Source organism: Tinamus guttatus, unplaced genomic scaffold (genome assembly GCF_059628265.1).
Source record: "Tinamus guttatus ecotype Peru unplaced genomic scaffold, ASM5962826v1 Tinamus_guttatus_pri_ptg000327l, whole genome shotgun sequence".
Classification (NCBI taxonomy): Eukaryota; Metazoa; Chordata; class Aves; order Tinamiformes; family Tinamidae; genus Tinamus; species Tinamus guttatus.
The window spans coordinates 9,317,712-9,337,665 of record NW_028288861.1 but is presented as its reverse complement, the minus strand read 5'-3'; the positions used below and the strand labels follow the sequence as shown (position 1 = coordinate 9,337,665).

At 47.4% G+C, this 19,954-nt stretch overlaps 1 protein-coding gene across 2 annotated transcripts; it reads left to right on the top strand.

The window, feature by feature from the left end:
• The first annotated feature begins 15,844 nt into the window (after positions 1-15,844).
• On the top strand, positions 15,845-19,410 carry IRF2BPL (interferon regulatory factor 2 binding protein like). Of its 2 annotated transcripts, XM_088529308.1 has the most exons (2): positions 15,845-16,352; positions 16,483-19,410. In XM_088529308.1, the coding sequence occupies exon 2, from the start codon at positions 16,531-16,533 to the stop codon at positions 18,670-18,672; it is 2,142 nt and encodes a 713-aa protein (XP_088385434.1). In that variant the 5' UTR covers positions 15,845-16,352; positions 16,483-16,530; the 3' UTR covers positions 18,673-19,410. The 2 variants fall into 2 exon arrangements, with proteins under 2 accessions (XP_088385434.1, XP_088385433.1); XM_088529307.1 differs by having other exon boundaries at positions 15,845-19,410.
• Positions 19,411-19,954: the final 544 nt, after the last annotated feature.

Below are 19,954 nucleotides of genomic sequence, written 5' to 3'. Positions count from 1 at the left end.
TAAACTTATTTTCAGGTAACTTTTAAAAGCTTGATCAAAGGTTATTTTGTTGTTGTTGTTGTTTGACTGTTTTCTCTAATGAAAAACATTTCTGATACAGGTCAGTGTTTTATACACTCTCACAGAGGACAGTCTGGATTGAAATAAACACAAACCTACCAGCTGAAGTTTTGTTTGATTGTTTTTTTTTTTTTTGAGAAAAACAGACCTCAGAAAAAAAAAGTCTTGAGGAAAATCACAGGATTTTATGCTTTTTTATTATTATTATTTTATTTGAAAGCCAGAACACATGGAGAATGGTTGCCTGGTTGCTCACATTTCACTGTTCAGTCTGACTGCATTCTGCATTCAGAAATTTTCTTTCCCATCTCCCCATTAAGGCTCAGTGTCACCACAAATGGCACCTACATGCTGCACAACTCTGCAGTGACTCAGACCCATTCCCATTTGCAGGCTGCTTGTTGCTGTGTCTCCTCTCCACATCTGGCTCGCTATGGCATGTGTCTCAAAAGCAAACAACAATATTGTGTACTAAATAGTTGCTGTCTTCTGTAGAGGAATTGAGAATTTAACTGATCCATGGAGACTAGCCTTACATTGCTAAAGGTGGTCTTTACAGAATAGTATTGAATGATGTTACAGTATAGGTGTGAGTGATACGGAAATGATTCAACTTGCTGCTCTTCTGATGCTGCTAGGTTGCTTAGCGGTGAAATTTCTTCATTGCAGCTCTCACCTTTCATCATTACGAAATTACATTCATTTGAAAACAATAAATAGTATGAGGAATCTTATTTGGTCAAAAAAGACATAGTAGCATGGGAAACAAAAATGGTATTTCGCTTCAAGAAATGAAGAGTAAAACTAGAAACTACATATGTTTTCAATGGTATCCTCACCTCCTGCCCAGTGTGTTGGCCATTCTCATCCTTAGAGCTCATTAATATAAGAAAGACTGGGGAAGGAACTTTGATACTCTGGGGATCTCCTGATGTTGTTCTAAAGGCAGATCAGAGGATGTGGGATGAAATTTGTTTTCTATACTCCTTAGGGTCAGAAAGGAATCAGGCTGCCAAGATTTATCTTGATTGTAGTAGGATGAACCAAACAGTGTTGCCTTGTTTTCAGCATCCATTTGTTGTCATTCGCTGGGGAATTTGGTTTCTGGCGTAACCCCTGTTTTGAGGTCATTTCCTTAAACCTGACCATTTCAGTATTGCTTGTAGGCTGGGGTAGGACATATGTCCAGTTCTTCATGACTGAAGATGGCTCACTGAAATGAGCTGTATTTAGGTGTGGGATATGATAGCAGTAGGTGAGCACTGAGGGCTAGAAATGAAGTACTACTTTGCAAATATAGTGGCTCATTCAAGAATAAGGTTTTATTTCTGAGCAATTGGGAATTATAATTGCTTTTTTTTTTTTTCCTTTTCATTGATTACTAGCAGATATCTGCCTCTCTACAGTCTCTAAATACCTGGACAGTCTTGCTTATAAATGATGAGTTTGTTGATTTCACCTGCTTTCGGGTGGAGTTTTGTCTATGTTTTGACAGGTTTGCAGACAGGAAGGCTCTCAGTGAGATTAGTAAATGCTAAAGATCAAGACCAAATGCTTTACATGGAGTTTTCTTGGAGGAACTGCAATACAAAATTCAAGGTTTGTTCTGTGCACATGATTTTTGGGGAACTTTTGGCATGAGCGTACAGCACCTCTTAGAATTACCATGTCCTGACACAGCTGCTTGAATGTGTGCTGGCAACCCAGAGCAGAGTCATGCTCGGTGCTATGAGGCGCCTCGTCCCACTGTCTGCTTGGAGGGTTCTAATGCTGATGACAGATGTCTCATACAGCTACAGGATACATTAGGGCTGGTGTTTGCAGGGAGCATTTCTGTAGGTGGTGAGTTGCTATTGCAGGAAGAATCAGCTGTAGAAGAGGTTTCTGTAGAGCAAAGAGCAGTATATCTTCTGGTCAGGCCTCAGCATCTCATCCGGTCTCTGGGCTGGACAGGGGAGAGGAAAGAATTTGACTCCAGTGGCTCAGAAATTAAACAGGTGCCAGTATGTCCTTTCCAGTCTCTGCTCTGGAAACAGCTCCTCCATCTCCAGTAACACATGAGCACTGTAACGTGCTTTATTACTTTCTCAAGCTGCAGCTTATTTCCCAGGATCATCTGTATCATTTTCCTGGATGAAACCTGGTTCCAAATGTAATCATAGTATGCTGGCTTTGACTCCACTCAGTTTTCAGCTTGAAGAAGGAATTACATACATGGGCAATGGAATAGAACAGGATGAGATCTTGTTTTGATTACAAGATCTAGGCAAACAACTGAGTTTTTTTTTTTTTTGAGGATTTATTCATTAAAAAGTATAAATAGGAGAAAGACAACTCACAACAGATATGATTTCAGAGTTTTGAAATTCTTTCAGAATGAAGGAAAGAGGGAGAGAGACATTTCCAGGTGTATTTCAAAGCCTCAATTATTGCCCAAAGATAGTGAAACATTGTTTGGAGATTTGAATAGCCCTGGGGTCAGGAATATCTGGCACTCAGAATATTTTTGTTTTTCACTGTATATAGAAATTAAAGAGAACCAATATTTACAACTTTAGCAGTTAAACAGATTTCTGTGCTGCTGCTTCCCAAAACGTAGAAAGAAATCATGAAAGAAACATCTGGAAGAGGACAGAAGAAACATCCCACATCTGGGAGAGGAGACAATAGTTCTTCCATTGCACAACAGGTTAATGCCAGAAAAAGGACAGAAACCAAAAACCTTCCCTTTCCCAGCATAAACACAAGCAGTTAAAGAAGCAGAATATAATTAACTAGCTTTGCATTTTAGAAGGATCCTAAATTTGATACCTCTAGATTTGTGGGGAAATGCCTTGAGAACTGTAAAAAGGTCAGATGTTCAATTGGTTAATATTATTTCTTATTCAGAGAGGTCTACATCCAGATGTACAGGCACAACTTGAAGATTTTCATTGGAAGTGATGAATTTCAACAAGCCTATCTGGACCCCAAGTTTTCCTTGGTCTTTCATCAAAGGGTTGACCAGAGTTTATGCTACTTAGTCTGTGAATCATAATAATAATAAATGGGGAAGATAGCTGGGATTTATATAGCTTTATATTTAATATGGGGTGTTTCTGGAAGGAGTCTGTAAGCAGGGACTGCTGCCCAGACCCCAAGCTTTGGCCAAGCAGTTCTTGGCAGACTTAAGAAGAGGGTGGTGGAAATGCAGCTTTAAGCCATCCTTGCATCATCCTGGGGTTGTCTCCCTGCCAGCATGGTCCCTAGTGTAAACTGTAACACCATCAGGGCTACTGTATTTTGCACTAGCTACTGCTGGACCCAAGAAACTAGTCCAGTACCTGGATATATGTGAGAAACATGGTGTAGCCATTTGTTTTAGCCATTCCTGAACTGTCTTTCACTGGGACTTAGGAAATGAATAGCCATAACAGACACTAAAGTGGCTGCAAATCATCTGGCTTCTTCATAGCTGCACTACTAGACCCCCACGCAGCCAGCTGAGCTGCCTTGCAGACTCCGTTGTACTGATAATGTGGAACAAAAAAAAAACTTTCAAGGTCTGGAGGATCTGGCCCAAATGACTGTGTGTGCCTATGCAGATGTCACTGGATGTCACCAATTGCTGCAAAGGTCACGTCTCATATTTTTCACTTGTTTCAGAATAAAGCAACCTTGGGAATGCAGTGAAAGAAATTGTGTCTGAAATTTGTTTTCTAACATCCATGAATTGCAGCAGCAAGCTAGAGGGAAAGCATTTGCATCCCTCTCTGCCCTCTTGGATACGATCCTGATTGTCGCTCGGCAATAATCAGCAGACATCAGTGTCTGCTGAAAGCGAGTATTTTTGGTATCTAATTGGCACTTAGACACCAATGTGATGTGGGCTTTAGAAATAACTAAAGCAGATAAATATTGCTTCTTCTTTTCCTGTGTGTGTGTGTCTGTATCATCTGTGCGAAGCTATGCATTAGTACATTGGAGAAAAATTCCCAGTTGATTTTAATACGTTTATGCATGTCGGTAGAGAGAATTTGCTTCATTCAAAGCTGCAGTAATGTATAGAAGGCATAATTTTTTTTCTTTGTGCTGTGAACATCCAGATCAAATTCCTGAAGTATTATTTGTGCAAAGCTGCGAATGCTCCCAGCTTGCAAATGAAGTCAAACCCTTGTTAATGTTTACAGTAAAACAGCTGTTCTCAGCATTTCTCTGTGAGGCTCGGATACTTTAGCTCTATCGTACTCAGCCTTACATCATAGCAGCTGCAATAATAAGAGACTGAAAGAGGTCAGAGGCAGCCAGTCCTGCTAAACCACACCTTTGTTGAAAAGAGATTTCGGGTTGTAAAATGTCTCAACTGCTAAATTTTTCAGCCTGACTGGACTCCATACATGGGCTAGGTCTTCAAAGACTGAGCTCACCCGGAGCACATAGGCAGTGCCAGCACCAAGTAAATCAGAACACAGACTCTTTATACGTTTTCCTGGGAAACATTCTATAGATCCAGACTGGGAATTGTTCCAAGGTTTCACAGCACTAAAGATAACAGTAATAATAATAATAAAAAAAGGACTAGAGCACACTGATTTTTAAATGGAATAGCAGAGCCTATTATATTTGCATGGCAAAGGTTTGGTAATTGGTGTGGGAAGAATTTGCTAATTTACACTAATAACAGTAGGATCCCTACAGATTACTGAATTTTGTCAATTAGCAGGTATGTAAACAAAATTTTAAGAAAAAAAGCATTGGTGTGTAGGTGCTTTCAAAGACAGTAATTTCTTTGTAATTATTTGTGATCACTCAATGAAATAATAAATGTAACTGCATGCATTTTGTAAAAATAATTAGTTCTTAACAGAATGAACTATAGATATAGTGCTCCACTGTTCAATCTCTTTGAGGAGACAGTATAATTTTTGTGCTAATTATGAAACATAGGGTCTTTTGGGGGTCTGCAGTGTCTGCATTGTAGAAACACATGGAAAAAAAAAAAAAAGAGTAGAAATTTAAAGGCAATTTAAGAACATTTTTTTAACACTGGATGTTCCCAATGTGATTTACTGTAACCTTTTCTTCTACTGAGTAGTGAGGGAAGATACATGTTTTTTAGCACATAACAGAAAATGCATTCATTACTGATTTATTACACTGCCTTGGAACTGGATAAAAATTGACATTTTTATTCTACTGAAATTGAAAATCTGAAAATTGAAGTAAGAAGAAAGTAAGATTTGATAGCTGAAGAGTTTTCAACTAGATTTATAGCTCCTTTTTCTCCTGTGTACAAAGGGTTATTTTAGCTGCACACTCTCAGTTGAAATCAAGTAGAAACATTGCAGCCATTTGCCAAGTGCTGGCTAGGAGACCTTTTAAATCCCCCGTGACTAAGGAGCAGCAGCCTTTGCGGGTGCTGCGGTTCGCAGGTGATGTCACGAGCTGCCCGATGATGTCACCGATATCCCAGATTCTGACAATAGGCTGGCGCAGAGGAGGCTGTCACGCCTGGAATGCGCACGGAGCTTAGCAGATTCCAACGGCATGATTGCATCAAAATGACTTAAAAAGAAATCCCAAATGTGTCTTCCAATGAAAAACGAGAAGGAAAGAGAGCAGTAGAGACCAAGGAAAGCTGGTAGAATTTGTAGATTCCTGTGATACAGATAATTTCATAAATACAGTGCATGGTGGAAATCACTGATCTAAATTGTAGTAAATTGGACAAAAGTTTCTGTTTTGAGTGGTGAATTGTTTGCCTTGAAATAATTCTGTCAGCTCCTAGCGATGTCAGGGCTTAGTTGTGTGAGGCACAGACTAGCGCAGTAAAATACCTACCCTTTCTTGAAGAGCAGATAGGCTAAACGTACAAGGACAAGAATGTGAGGTGGAATATTCTAGCAAAATGTCAGAGGTACCTACGGTGGTTATGTACTTTATTCACCAAAACATGCAGTGACTGTGGGAGAACAGTTGCCAAAAAATAAAGCAGGTTTATCTACTTATTTATATATATATAAACACACATACATATTTACAGTATGTATACATAATATAACACTGACTACTTTCAAAAGATGCACGAACATTTAATGACATAAACCTTTTGTAGCTACACATGCAAGCTAAATTTCACTTAGCAGTGGCCATTTTTCTTTGCGTTTCACTGTTGTGTTCGCAACATGATCCATTTATTTCTTCTGGCATAAATTGTCCCTGAACCCTGAATAAAAATATAACTTCTACTTCATCATTTTGCAAGAATTTATTCTCACTCTCTCATTCTAGGTACAAATGTATCTGCCATATTTGAAAAAGTAACAGTTAAAAACATGTGTCTGCTGTCAGAAATTCAGCAGTTAAACCCTAAATAATATCTATAAGATTAGGAACCAAGAACCTTAGAAGAAATCTATATGTGGTTATCTTTCCACGCTTCCTCTCTATACACTGTCACTGTGAAAGAAAATGTAAGAAGTGTTTGACTGTGTATGTTTATCTCATTATCTTCATTTTCAGATAAGTGGGGCAAACAGGTTCACCATAGCGGATTTGTAACAAAGTAATGCATATCCCTCTATGCTAGAGGAATGAAAAAGCAGGATTGAGCCCAGAATGAGGGCAGAGTGAGGGAGTGTTTTTTAAAAAGAGTTTTCTGAATAATCAGGAAATCCAATGAGACAAACAGAATGTGTAGGGAGCCAGCCTGAATTATCAAATTGCCATGACAACCGTAGGCAAGAACCCAGAGAGAATCAGGTAAAGAAATTACAGTAGAATTACAGTTAGCTTCATATTTATGTATTAAAGGGAAGGGGAAAAAAAAAAAGAAAGAAACTAAGCAGCCAGGAAGAAATATTTCCTCTGGCCTAGCTAAGTCGGGTGCAAAAGCTTGTGAAATGCAGCCTTGTTTGCAGTTTTGGAATCACCTTGCAAATATATACGAGTAGCTTTTATCTTGATTTCCATATGCAGATTGTTTTAACGAGCAGAATTAAATGTCAGATATGAAACTCAGAATCACAGACGCCTTAGTTCGCTTGAAAATAGCATCTAAAACTGAATTCATAAAAGGTAAAACGGTGCGCATGTGCGTGCATGCATGTGTGTATTTCTGTGTCATTTCTGACACCATCTCCCTGGTATGTTTTTCAAATATCACTTTCTTCATTCAAAGCCTAGCTTGATAGGTTTTCATACAACAACAACAACAAAAGCCTTCAAACAATGAATACACTAAATAATAAGTGAAACTAAAGTGAAATTAAAGTAAGTAAGATTGATGGTACTTGTTTGAAAAAGGCTACAGATAACTATCAACTGGTTAACCAGATTATCTGTCAAATTTGGGTTGAAAGTTGTGTGGAAGAGATTCACTTCCTACTGTCTTCTCAGTTTTAACCTGCTATTTCATGTAATACAATTCTGATATATTGGAAAGATAAAAGTAAACGATTTTTCAAGTGCAGTGACCCATTTTGGAGAAGGAAGGGGAGGGAAAATCTGTGCATTTGGGGGATTGCTGATTTTCTCCCCCAGTTTTAAGCAGCGCCCTCAAGAGCTGATAACTTTCACCTCTATAGACGAAATTCCCCCATGCCTGATCTTTTTCCTATTTCACGGCGCAGTGTGTGTGCATGCGGCGCGCGGTGCTCTGCTGGTGCCGGGCCGCGGCGCTGACTGGCGCTTGCGGCGGCGCCAGGACCCGCTGCTGCCACCGCTCGCTCGCCCGCCGCTTGGCCTGCTTGCGCGGGCTCCCTTTGCTGGGTTGCTCGCTGAGACGGCCTTGGGAGCCACACTTATGCGGTCGCAGTAAAGAATTAGCAGGCGCAGAGGGATGCATTGCAAAATAGGTGCAAATTGAGGCGAAAATATTTGCCACCTATATCGTTATCTGTGTCTTCAGGAGCAGATATGCACACTCATTTATACCCGCGCTCAGACTGTGCATAGCTCACGGCTGTGTTTATTTTAATCTTGGGAACTAGGACAAGCAGAGATTCACTCTCAGGACTTGCATTGTCACCCAGATCTCTTTTAAACATGCAGTTTTATATCACACTGTTCATTCTTTCTACCCACATTAACCACACATGGAGTCCACATAATGGGTTTAATCCTGCTAGCTGTCCAGGGATGTTAATGAGAGCTCAAGGCATTTGGCATGTTACAAGATCCAGCGGTAAATTAATCCTTTTCTACCAACATCTGAAAACTGTACATGGGGATATAGAGGGGGAGAAAAGGGACAGCCGTTTAATGATGTTGGGAGATCCTGAGCTGGAAGAGAGTTCTGAAGGGACGGGGGGGGGGGGGGGAGAGGGAGGTCTTTCCTTCTCCCCCTTCTCCTCCTCCTCCCTGCCTGCCTCCCTGCTGGCGTTAAAGAAGATTCCCAAGGCCAGTCCTTCCCAAGCAGGGACAGTTGGCAGGTACGTGTTAATCCTGTTCCCAGCACTTTGGAGGAGCCGGGCACGGCGCCTCGCCCTGTCTTTTCCAAGCAGTACTTCCTGTCCTTCAAGAGTTAACCTTTTCTAGAACATTTATTTCACCATCTCAGGGAAAAGGAAAAAAAAAAAAAAAAAAAAAACTGCAGAGCTGAGAGGCTGCAGATCACAAGGCCATTCTGATAGCCTCCCGTCCCCATGGCAACAGCAACGGCATTTATCAGTTCCTTATGAGAGCAGGCACAGCAAATCTGCATTGCACATGGCAGCCTTCCAGCCTTTCAAATGAAAGAGCACTTTGAACTGCTGCCAAGTGTGGAAGGAGCAGAGCTGTCAGGACTGCTTAATGCTGGCAGTTTGTACTTGGGAGCCTTTCAGTTCCCAGAATCCCTCGCTGTGGCAGCCTGCCAGGTACTTAGCGGAAGCTAAAAACTAACCCCCAGACCATTCACTGCAGTGCACTCAAAATTTTCCACATGTACTGTGTCACAAGTGCAGACTGTACAATGAAATCAAACGCCTTCTGCTTGGGATTCTCATTTTATTAATAATCTAGGGGGGGAAAAAAAAGTGAGTGCAGATTAGTTGGCTGACGGCAGTACAGTATAGCCACTGTTTATAACTCGGTGTGTGGATGTCAAATGTGGATTTGTCTGTCAGAAATAGAATCCATTCTGACAACAGGGGCTGCACAACCCAAATTCTGCATGCAGTGCAGGAGTGTAGGGAGCTCTGTTAGCAGAAAAGAAAGTGTGGCAATTTACAGTCGAGCATTTTGTGGCAATCATGCATAACAGCAAGACATGAAATAGAAAAAGGAGCAGATACTGCTGCCTGATAAGTATTTTCTGCCCTTACCCTCTGTGCTTTGCTGAATTTGTGAGAATCTCGAAAACTAACTGATGAACGTAGCAGAGATGCATGGCTCTTGGTGGGTTTCCTTTCAGTGGAGAGTTTTCATGTGAACTTTTTATTGTTTTGCATTACCCAAAGCACACAAGGGCTTCTATTGGCACAGGAAACAAATTGGCACAGTTCTGCCTTTTTTTTTTTTTTAATCTGCACCGAGATCAAGGGCAAGGGCTTCATTTTCCAGCACTAGTCATAAGCCTTTAGCACAAATAGAATGAAAATTGTCTGTCGCTCAGGCAGTTGGACAGGGTTCAGGAAAACTCTGTCTGGCACTAAATCCAAAGGGAAGGCTTGGTTCAATCCAGCATCATTAATTTCAGTAAACTGTTTTCACTAGTCTAGATCCCACTGTTCAAGAGTGGTTTATTATATTTTACTTATATATATATATATATATACATACATACACACACACACACATATATCTTCTGGAGTATGGACTAATGAAAAATACCTTATATAAGACATAGATATGTATGTATACTCTCACACATGTTTACTTAGAAATAGACACAGTATATACATGCAAGGACATACAATCACTTTTTAAAAGTTTTCCTTTCTTGTTTTTCTTAAAACAAAACAAAACAGCTTGCTTCTTACCTTGCCTCCCCATTACAAAACACGTTTATAGTGTCAAATATAAAACAGTAAAAATAGCCCTGAAGGAGAGAGATGGAAAAAAATGGAGCAAAGACAATCACCACAAGTTTGTGAGTTTCGCCACAAAACAAGGAAATTTAGGGCCCCTGTTTCAGCTTGCAGCTATCTTTGGCTGCTGCTTGAAGACTTGACTTAATTCATCTGGGCAGTAGTGTCTAAAAGTAATACACCGAGACGGTTAATTTTGGCACTTACTCTCCCTTAGGATTTTTACCAAGTCTTTGAAAATAAAGTAAATGATCATTTTTCCCTCTCTTTCCCCTCATAGCTCATCTTGATATGTCCTAATAAAAGATCCACCTTCCCCTCCCTCCTATTCTCACCCTCATCTTGTGTCCATAACATCCTTCTTTCACTAGCAGTATTAATCAGCATTTGTAACGTGGTCTTGGAGAAAAAAAAAAAGTGGTTTAATTCTGTGAGATGGCCTAGTTACAGAGGAAAAGGAGGCTAGAGTCTGTGAAATAACTTAAGATAGTGCTTTCTTTCTTTCTTTCTTTCTTTCTTTCTTTCTTTCTTTCTTTCTTTCTTTCTTTCTTTCTTTCTTTCTTTCTGTCTTTCTGTCTTTCTGTCTTTCTGTCTTTCTGTCTTTCTGTCTTTCTGTCTTTCTGTCTTTCTGTCTTTTTTTCTCTTTCCTCTTTTCCTTTTTTTTTTTTTCCTTAGGCTTCCCCCCTCCTCCTCCCCACCTCCCCCATATTGGAAAACACAGTAAAGTTTTGTTCAGTTCTCAAGTGTTATTAATCACTGGTGGAGGCCAAAAGTGGGGATATTTTTCTTGGCAGCACGTTTTGATAAACAATCTGTGTATGGGGTGAAGCGAGGGGGGAGCTTGTCTTGCTGGTAACTAAGCTAATGTTTGGCAGATTCTTAACTGTCACGAAAGTGCAAGTGGCTCTCAGTGGGAATAGCCCTAAAAATGTACCGATTCACTTGATTCATTATTGTTGCTTGTTTACTACATCCACAGGATGTAGGATGAAAACAGGCCAGGGATGAAGCAAAAATAACAAGAGCGGAGCAGCCAGCCCCTGCGTAGCCAGCGTGGCCGTGCGGCCCGGCCCCTCGGCCCCTCGCGGAGCGAGCAGAATCGAGCCGGGTGGCTGGTTCGCGCCGTGCGATGCGGCAGCGGGACGGGCGCGCAAAGCTGCGCTCTTGGTGGGGCTGAGGTCCGCGCAGGCAGCCGTGCAGCGGGCGGCTCCGCGGTCACGGCTTCGCGCGGGCACCACGGTGTGGAGAGGGGCGCGCAGGGGGGCCCGGCGCTGCCAGCGGGCAGCGAAAGCGCCGCGGAGAAATGGCTCTTCAGAAGTGCGTTACTGAAGAAAGGGGAAACAGAAAAGGAAGGAAGAAGAGGCCCTAGGTGGGAAAGCGTTAGGTCCTTCATCCGTCAGCAGGACTCAATACCTGAAGAATGTTGGGGGAAAGAAAGGGCTATAATGTGCAGAAAACTGAAATGATAGAAACACGTAATTACACTCCCATTCTTTGTAATTAAGTGTTTTGACACTTCCTGGCAGCTCCTAGTACAAGACAATGTTGTTTAACTTTTAATTTGACAAAATTCTGCATCTCCTTCCTGGAGTGTTTGTGTTTTGATTTCATGACTACATTCCCTTTACCACCAAGTACTCCGTTCATTGCTGATCTCTGCATTGTTTTGAAGCCAGTAATTTGACTGTGACGGATTTTGTTTTATTTGCTGTACCGAGGTAAATCCATGTAAATCACACTCTCGAGAGTGCTCTTCCTTTCTGGTTCTTGTATTTTTTCCAGCTATAGCTTGCTGTTCTTACCACTGAGAAGAGAGCCCTTTCTGCAGGTGAGCGCCTGCAGAAGTACTAGCTGCTGCTGTGGTTCCTGCATTAAGTGCGTAAAAAGAGCAGGAAAGAGTTAAGCGGGGTCCCAGGCTCTGAGCATTCACAGCAAGACCCTTCGTTCCCAAACTACCGAGGTCGTGGGCTCCTAGTTATCACTGCTCGCAAACTTTGGGGCTGCTCTGTATTTCGCATAATTAACACTGGGCTGCGGATCAATAATAAACAATTTCTGCATCGAAATCAATAGTAATACCGGGATTTTGGAAGCTAGTGCCCGAGAATGACCCGGAAAAAAAAATCTGACGTGAGTTTAGTCAGGCACTTACTACATAGGATTCGCCATTCCGGCCGTAATGGTGCCTTGCATCCCCTGCTTCCCATTGCCGCTGGTTGTCCTAGGAAGGGTGCTGGCCATTTTCTATGTACGCAACTCCCTGCTTCTCTTTTTTTAAATCCTAGCTTCACCTACTGTTTAAATGTTACACAGATGCGTGCGTGTGTACGCGCGTGTACTTTAAAGTGGGTAACGGGAATAGAGGAAAAGGAATTACGGGACGGTAATATTTATCCTAGCACTAAAAGGAAGGAGTTAGTAGTTCTTACCTCAGATAGTGAAAATTATACTCCTTGGCTATTGGGACTGCTGACAGGTCATAAACTTGGGGCAATCTCTGCAGAATCCCTAACGCTGCAGCCAAAGTGCTGAGTCGCCTTCCTGCGCAAAAAAAAGAAATACATTTGTAACAATTGCTCGGGACTGCGGCCCCGTCTCTCCTCGCTTTCTCCTCTCCCTCTTATTAAACAAGCTACTGTCTGTTTTTTTTTCTCGTGTTGATTTTTGTTTGCTTGCTTCGTGCTTTCATTGAGACAGATCGGGCACCTGAATGGCTTCATTGTTTGGGCTTCCTCTTTTCCTCCTCCAAACGTCACTTTAATTCCTGGATTATTTCGGAGCTAAATAAACACCAGACATGTTTAGTGTAAATCCAGCAAGACTGATCTGGCTGGCTCCTGTTCGCCACCCGCGTGCCGGAGGACAGGGTAGCGGGAAGGGAGGCGCAGAGGCGGCCGCCCCGCTCGCCACCCGGCGGGCGGAGCGCTGCCCGCGTTCGGCTTTGTTACATCGCCGCCGATCAAGCTGTTTTGCCCGAGCAGACTAGATTGACGCTGACAACACGTTCCCCGTGAAGGTGCCACGGCGTGGCGTCTATTTGCGTTTGCAGCGCGGGTCTCCATCCGGCAGCCGCGCGGAGATGAGCAGTGCTGCGAGCCGCAGCGCTGCTGCGCTCACACTCCATCCCCAAGTGCCGCTTGCGTAATGGCACCGTTCATGCCTGGGACCAAAGTTTGAATCGAGGTTTAATCATTACGGAAAAACAAACATATTGCTACGACTGTGTATCCTTCAAGTAAAAGTAAAGACAGTTCGGTCGGGTCACAGATGCTAATCTCCGCTTTCTTTTTTCTTTTTTTTTCTTTTTTCCTTTTATTTCCCCCCGTTCTATTCACAAAATATAAAGGGAGTTGACAGCACCTGTAAATGGTTTTCTGAGACGAGATTATAACTAAGGTGATTATTATTTACACCCACTATAAAGACTGCTCTTGTGAGCCAAGGCGTCTGCCTGTTACTGTGAGGTGAGCGTTACCAAAAAAGGGCTTTTTGCAGGAGGACTCAGCGGAGCGAGGAGCCGGGTAAGGGGCGGTTCGAGCACAGAGAGCGCCTTGTCATTTGTAGGACTTCTACAAGCCAGGGATTGAAACAAGCTCGGGATACTCTGCAGTTCGGTATTTCCAGGCACTTGGGACGAGGGGGGAAGCCTCAGCTCTGTCAACCTCTTTTTTTTTTTTTTTTTTTTTTTAAGCAGGCACTGACCTTTTCCAGAGCCCAGTTCTGCTTCTCATACGAAGATCAACACAGGGCAGTAAAGGAGAGGAGTTGACCTTCTAGTATGAATCAGAGTGAACACACTCTTGTTTAGTCAAGTAAAGTCATATTAATGCAGAAATCCTACAGCCATCATTAAATCGCTATGGCTGGAAGCAAAGTCTTTAACTGGCTTTCATCTGCCTTGCTAGGAGCTGTGAAGCATCTGTATGTCCACAGTTGAGGTGTGAAATTTGTAAGTGTGAAATCCACTCTACTTCAGCTCATCTTCTTCAGTCAATTTGCATATAGGAGACTCAGATATTTCAAAGACTTTCCTAGCTCTACCTGCTGCTTCTGCAAGATTTCCTAAAAAAAAAAGTTGCTTTGTCAGAATTGGTTTTTCTACTGCATTTTATCTGCTTCCACCATTTCCGCGACTTTAGTGTATGCATTTCATTAAGCTTTCATTTAAAATAATTCAGATCACATACATACCGAATTCGTGTGCCAGCTTTATAGATTATAACTAGACACATATAAAGCGTTTTAGACATCTAAAAATGGAAATGAGACGCATGGCGATATGAAAGGAATGGAATTATTTGAGGAAACAACGTTTAGTCATGTGAGTTTGAAATGCCATTAGCAGAATACAAGGTATCTTTTATACTCCCGCGCTAAATCGCTGGAGGGAGTGTGTGCGCGAACAGGGGAGATGTGGCGCCGTGCCATGGAAGCCCGAAGTCCCTTTAAAGCGTAGAGGGGAAACGGCAAAGGGCTTTTGGGGGGGTACTTCTAGCAACAAGGGGAGCACGAAGAAATACCAAAAGAAAGCAATCTGTGCAGCCCCGCGCAGCTGGAAGAGCCTGCACGCGCACCGAGTGTAACAACGTTTTCCTCGGTGAGAGGTGACTCACCGGGCAGCGAGCGCCCCTGCGCGAGCCCAGCTATGCGCGAGTGACGCAACGTTGCTGCGGCGCCCGCGGCCCCGCGGCGAGCGCGGCCCGCCGGGGAAGCTTCCCTGTGCTCTGCGAGCGGACAGCGATGGCGGGGCTCGCGAAAACAGAAACGGGCCGCAAGGGGAACAGGAGCGGCTGCGCGTAGCCCCTCCTACCGGCGCGGGCACCAGCGTGACCGCGGAGGCGGGGGCGAACGGGTCCGGAGTCGCGGACGCGAGGAGGGAGGCTCTTGCTTTTCCTTATTTTGGTTCCCTCCTCGCGAGATGAATTCCCGGCTTGTTTGCACGAGCCGAGGCTGTTTTGAGGAATTTGCTTGTTATCACTGTTATGCAAATGGCAGCGGGCTATTTAACAGACGCAGTGGAAGAGGCCATGTGTTCTCACGGCGCCGGGGAAATCCTGTGTCCCTTCGCATTAGCGAGATGAGATCACCCGCTTTCTCACCTGCTTGGCCTCCCCTACACCCCGGAGCTAGCGCCGCGCTCGCTTTCCCAGCCCGCCTTAACCGATCCGCAAACATGGCCGATTTAAACAAATCAGCAGTGGAAGTGCTTCTGGTGCAGTCCCGTGCTCGCCGAAACTGTGTCATTCTGTCACCTCCATCACCGATAGAGAAACGCGGCTGCAGACAGACACTAGCGCAGGATCCCCCCCGGCTGCCTCCCCCGGCGGCGACGCGCGCAAGTCCCGCCGAGAGCGCAGTTCTCAGGGAGGAAGAGACAAGGGCTTAAAAAAAAAAAAAAAAGACATTTGCACTTAAGATTGCCCGGGCAGGGGAGAAATAAATACACGTATGTGCTGTGCGTGCGCTGCCAGCCGCGTCCCCGCTCCGCAGGGGCGGAGGGCGGGATGTGCCGTTCCCGTTTCCAAACATAGGCGGCTGCCCCGGCAGCCGCGCGCGCAAGGAGAGCGCAGGGAGGGCGCGGGCAGCGCGCCGGGCATGCGCGGCCCGCGCAACAAGTGCGCTGCGTGCGGGGGGAGGGGCGCGGGGGCGGCGCTCGGCGCTGACGCGGTCGCCGCCCGGGTGCAGCCGGGCCGGGCCGAGCCGGGCCAGGCCGGGCGGGCGGGAGAGAGCGCGGAGGAGGGGCGGCGCGGCGCTGCGCGGGGGGAGCGCGGCGCGGAGGAGGAGGAGGAGGGGGAGGAGGGGGCGCGCGGGCACACGCGGCGGCGCGCAGCATCCCGCGCTCGGACTGCGAGCGGCGGCGAGGATGTGAGTGAGGAGCAGGCGGCGCCGCTCGCCACGCTGCTGCCGCCGCCGCCTCGGGGCCGCTCCCGCAGCGCCCGCCAGCCGCGCTCGGGGAAGCCGAGCAGCTCCGCACGGGTGCCCCGCTCTTGCTCGTGGCGCTGGATCGGCACGCAGCGCAGGGCGAGCTCGTAAGGCAGCCGAGGCGGGTGGAAGGTGACCCCCCCATCTTCCTCCGTGCACCCCCGCCTCCTCCCGGAGGAGGAGCAGCGGAGAGCTCGAGAGCGCAGGGAGAGAGAAGCGGCTAGAAGGCGACCCCCACCCCAGCCCCCCGGCGGAGCGGCAGGAGCGGTTCCCCACCCCACTGGGGCAGCCGTGTCAGGACCAGGTAGAAGACGCCTTCTTCGGCAGCAGGAGCGAGTTAAACGCAGCCGATCCCCTTGCTGAAAGGGGCAACAGGACCAGGTACGGAAAGTCACCCCCCCGCCCGTCCACCGCCCGGGGGGGAAGACCGAGCCAGCCCCCTACCCCGCGGGCAGTGGCAGCAGCGGCAGGAGCTCCCCCGACCACCGGCAGCACCATGTCCGCCGCGCAGGTGTCGTCGTCCCGGAGACAGTCATGCTACCTGTGCGACTTGCCCCGCATGCCCTGGGCCATGATCTGGGACTTCACGGAGCCCGTGTGCCGCGGCTGCGTCAACTACGAGGGCGCCGACCGCATCGAGTTCGTGATCGAGACGGCGCGGCAGCTGAAGCGCGCGCACGGCTGCTTCCAGGACGGCCGCTCCCCGGGCCCCCCGCCGCCCGTCGGCGTCAAGGCAGTGTCGCTGTCCGCCAAGGAAGCGGCGGCGGCGGCGGCCCAGCAGCAGCTCAACCATGTGGACGCCTCCTCCAAGGCGGCCTCGGCGGGGCTGCCGCAGTCCAGCCTGGAGCGCTACGGGCTCAGCGCGGCGGCGGCTGAGCAGCGCAGCCGCTTTGAGTACCCGCCGCCACCGGGCAGCCTGGGCGGTAGCCACGGCGCTCGCCTGCCCAACGGCCTGGGGGGGCCCAACGGCTTCCCCAAGGCGCCCGAGGATGGGCCCCCGGAGCTGAACCGCCAGAGCCCCAACTCATCCTCGTCGTCGTCCTCCTCCCGCCGCGGGGCACACGGGGGGCTCGTGTCTGGGCTGCCGCCGGGGGCTGCCGGCGCCCAGATGAACGTGCCCCCCAACCTGCTGCCACAGACCTTGCTCAACGGCCCGGCCGCCTCTGGCGTGGCGCTGCCGCCGCCACACGGGGGGCTCAGCGGCCGCAGTGGCGGGGGGCCCCCGGCCCCCTCCGCCTCCTCGCAAGGCGGCTCCTGCACTGGCGCCGGCGGTGGCGGCTCTTCCTCGGAGGCCTGCGGCAAGCGGCCAGGCTCTGTGTCCAGCAGCGACCAGGAGCGCGAGCTGAAGGAGAAGCAGCGCAACGCGGAGGCGCTGGCAGAGCTCAGTGAGAGCTTGCGGAACCGCGCTGAGGAGTGGGCCAGCAAGCCCAAGATCGTGCGGGACACGCTGCTCACGCTGGCTGGCTGCACCCCCTACGAGGTGCGCTTCAAGAAGGATCATGCCCTGCTCGGCCGTGTATTTGCCTTCGACGCAGTCTCCAAGCCAGGCATGGACTATGAGCTGAAGCTCTTCATCGAGTACCCAAGTGGCTCTGGCACTGTCTTCTCCAGCGCCTCCGGCGTGGCCAAGCAGATGTACCAGGATTGCATGAAGGACTTTGGCCGCGGCCTCTCCTCGGGCTTTAAGTACCTGGAGTACGAGAAGAAGCATGGCTCCGGCGACTGGCGCCTCCTGGGTGACCTGCTGCCTGAGTCCGTGCGCTTCTTCAAGGAGCTGGTGGGTGCGGACATGCTGCCGCAGCCCTACCTGGACGCCAGCTGCCCCATGCTGCCCACAACACTCGTGAGCCTCCCGCGGGCAGGCGCCGGGGCTGGTGGCACGCAGGGCTCGGCCGCTGCCTCCCGGGGAGCCGGTGGTGGTGGTAGCGGCGGTGGAGGGACCATGCGCAAGAGGAAGGCATCCCCCGAGCCCTCGGACTCGGCCGAGGGGGGCCTGAAGCTCAACGACGAGCGGCAGCAGTGGATGGCCAGCCAGAGCGAAGCGCTCAAGCTCACCATGTCGGCCGGGGGCTTCGGGGCGGTGCACGGCGGGGGCCCCCCGCCGCCACCGCCGCCGCCCCTCGGGCCTCACTCCAACCGGACCACGCCGCCTGAGTCCGCCCCCCAGAACGGACAGTCCCCCATGGCTGCACTCATGTCGGTGGCCGACACACTGGGTAATGCCCACTCGCCCAAGGACGGCAGCTCGGTGCACTCCACCACGTCCACCCGCAGGAACAGCAGCAGCCCCGTGTCACCGGCCTCGGTGCCGGGCCAGCGCCGCCTGGCCTCCCGCAATGGGGACATGAACCTGCAAGTGGCCCCTCCTCCCCCCAGCACCCACCCCGCCATGGACCAAGTGCACCCCCAAAACATTCCGGACTCCCCCATGGCCAACAGCGGGCCCCTGTGCTGCACCATTTGCCACGAACGCTTGGAGGACACCCACTTTGTCCAGTGCCCCTCTGTGCCCAGCCACAAGTTCTGCTTCCCCTGTTCCAGAGAGAGCATCAAGGCCCAAGGGGCCACCGGAGAGGTCTACTGCCCCAGCGGAGAGAAATGCCCCCTTGTAGGTTCCAATGTGCCTTGGGCATTTATGCAGGGCGAGATCGCTACCATTTTAGCTGGGGACGTTAAAGTGAAAAAGGAGAGAGACCCTTGAACAGGAAATCCAATCCCTTCAGACTCCTGAAGATGTAGAATTGTGAATATAACAAACTGCAAAAGTTAGTCTTATGTATAGACATTATTTTCGTCGTATGTTTCTATATTTTGAAACAAAGGTATGTACTCTTCTTCATTTGAAGGATAGAGCTGGTTTTTGTTAAACAGAATATAATATTGTTTGGTTACTACATAATACCTGTTCTCATTTCTTTGGCAGTGTGTTGGCTAGGTACAAAGTTAATAGCCCTTAGCGATTACCTGCTGCTGGTGTGTATTTTTGTAAATGTATGCACTTCTCTGAAAGAAGAAGAAAAACGCAAAAAAAAAAATCAAAAAAAAAAATTGCCAAGGCCAGTGTTGATGCCTAAAAATTGCTACAAAAAATGGTGACAGCTTATGTTTTACAAGCCCTGAGTGTTAGTCTTTCACTTTCTTTCTTTTTGTTTTTGTTTTTTGTTTGCAAAACGGTGGGGTGGCTGGGGGGGAGGGTGTTTTTTGTTGCAAGTTTGTAAGGAAAATGTTTCAGTTTGTTTCTATTGATCTGAACGTTTTTAATCTTCATGTGTTTTTTGTTTTTGCTTTTATTGATGCACGGATGCTTTTGAACAGTAGAGCAAAATGCTGTACATGAAAAACATGCTCTGTTTGTCCTTTATACATTTCTGTAGTTAACAGAACACTGTAATGTGCCTTGGAGCTTAGTAAATTGTAATAAATTCAATTGATATTAATACTTCCCGAGTAGCAAGTTTTATTTTCCTCAGAGGCCAGGCAGCATATGTGAGCCATGGTGCCTTCTTAAAAGTCTCTATTTGTATCCAGAGCCTGCAGTTCCTAGTGATAATTGTGGCACTTGTACGCACACTTTCACATATATGTAGTAAGCGGATGATGTTGATGGTGTTATCAAACTTATCTGAATCTTGGCACTGTGCCTATTTACATTTCACCTTTAATGTTGCAGCAACAGTTGCTGACTAAGCATTTTCTATTTACTGTTTCTGCATCTCATTTCCTCCTCCCTTCTCCTTCCCTCCCTCCCCCCGCCCCCCCAAGCCCTTCAGCTGCAATCAGTGTTGGCAATGCAGGATGCAGCCTTTGCCCGGGCATTTTAATAAAGCGCGAAATTTGAGATTAACCCCTTTTTCAAAAAAAAAAAAAGCAGCATCATGTGGTTAATAATTTTAGATGATTTTAAAAGTGGTTGTTGCAGCTCAGTGTTAGTCCTAGGCTCTTGATAATGCAGGAATGTAGTTGAGCAGAGCACAGAAATGGGT

What these genes read in the sequence shown, in the direction of transcription:
- IRF2BPL (XM_088529307.1), top strand. Translation starts at nt 16,468, where the DNA reads ATGTCCGCCGCGCAGGTGTCGTCGTCCCGGAGACAGTCATGCTACCTG.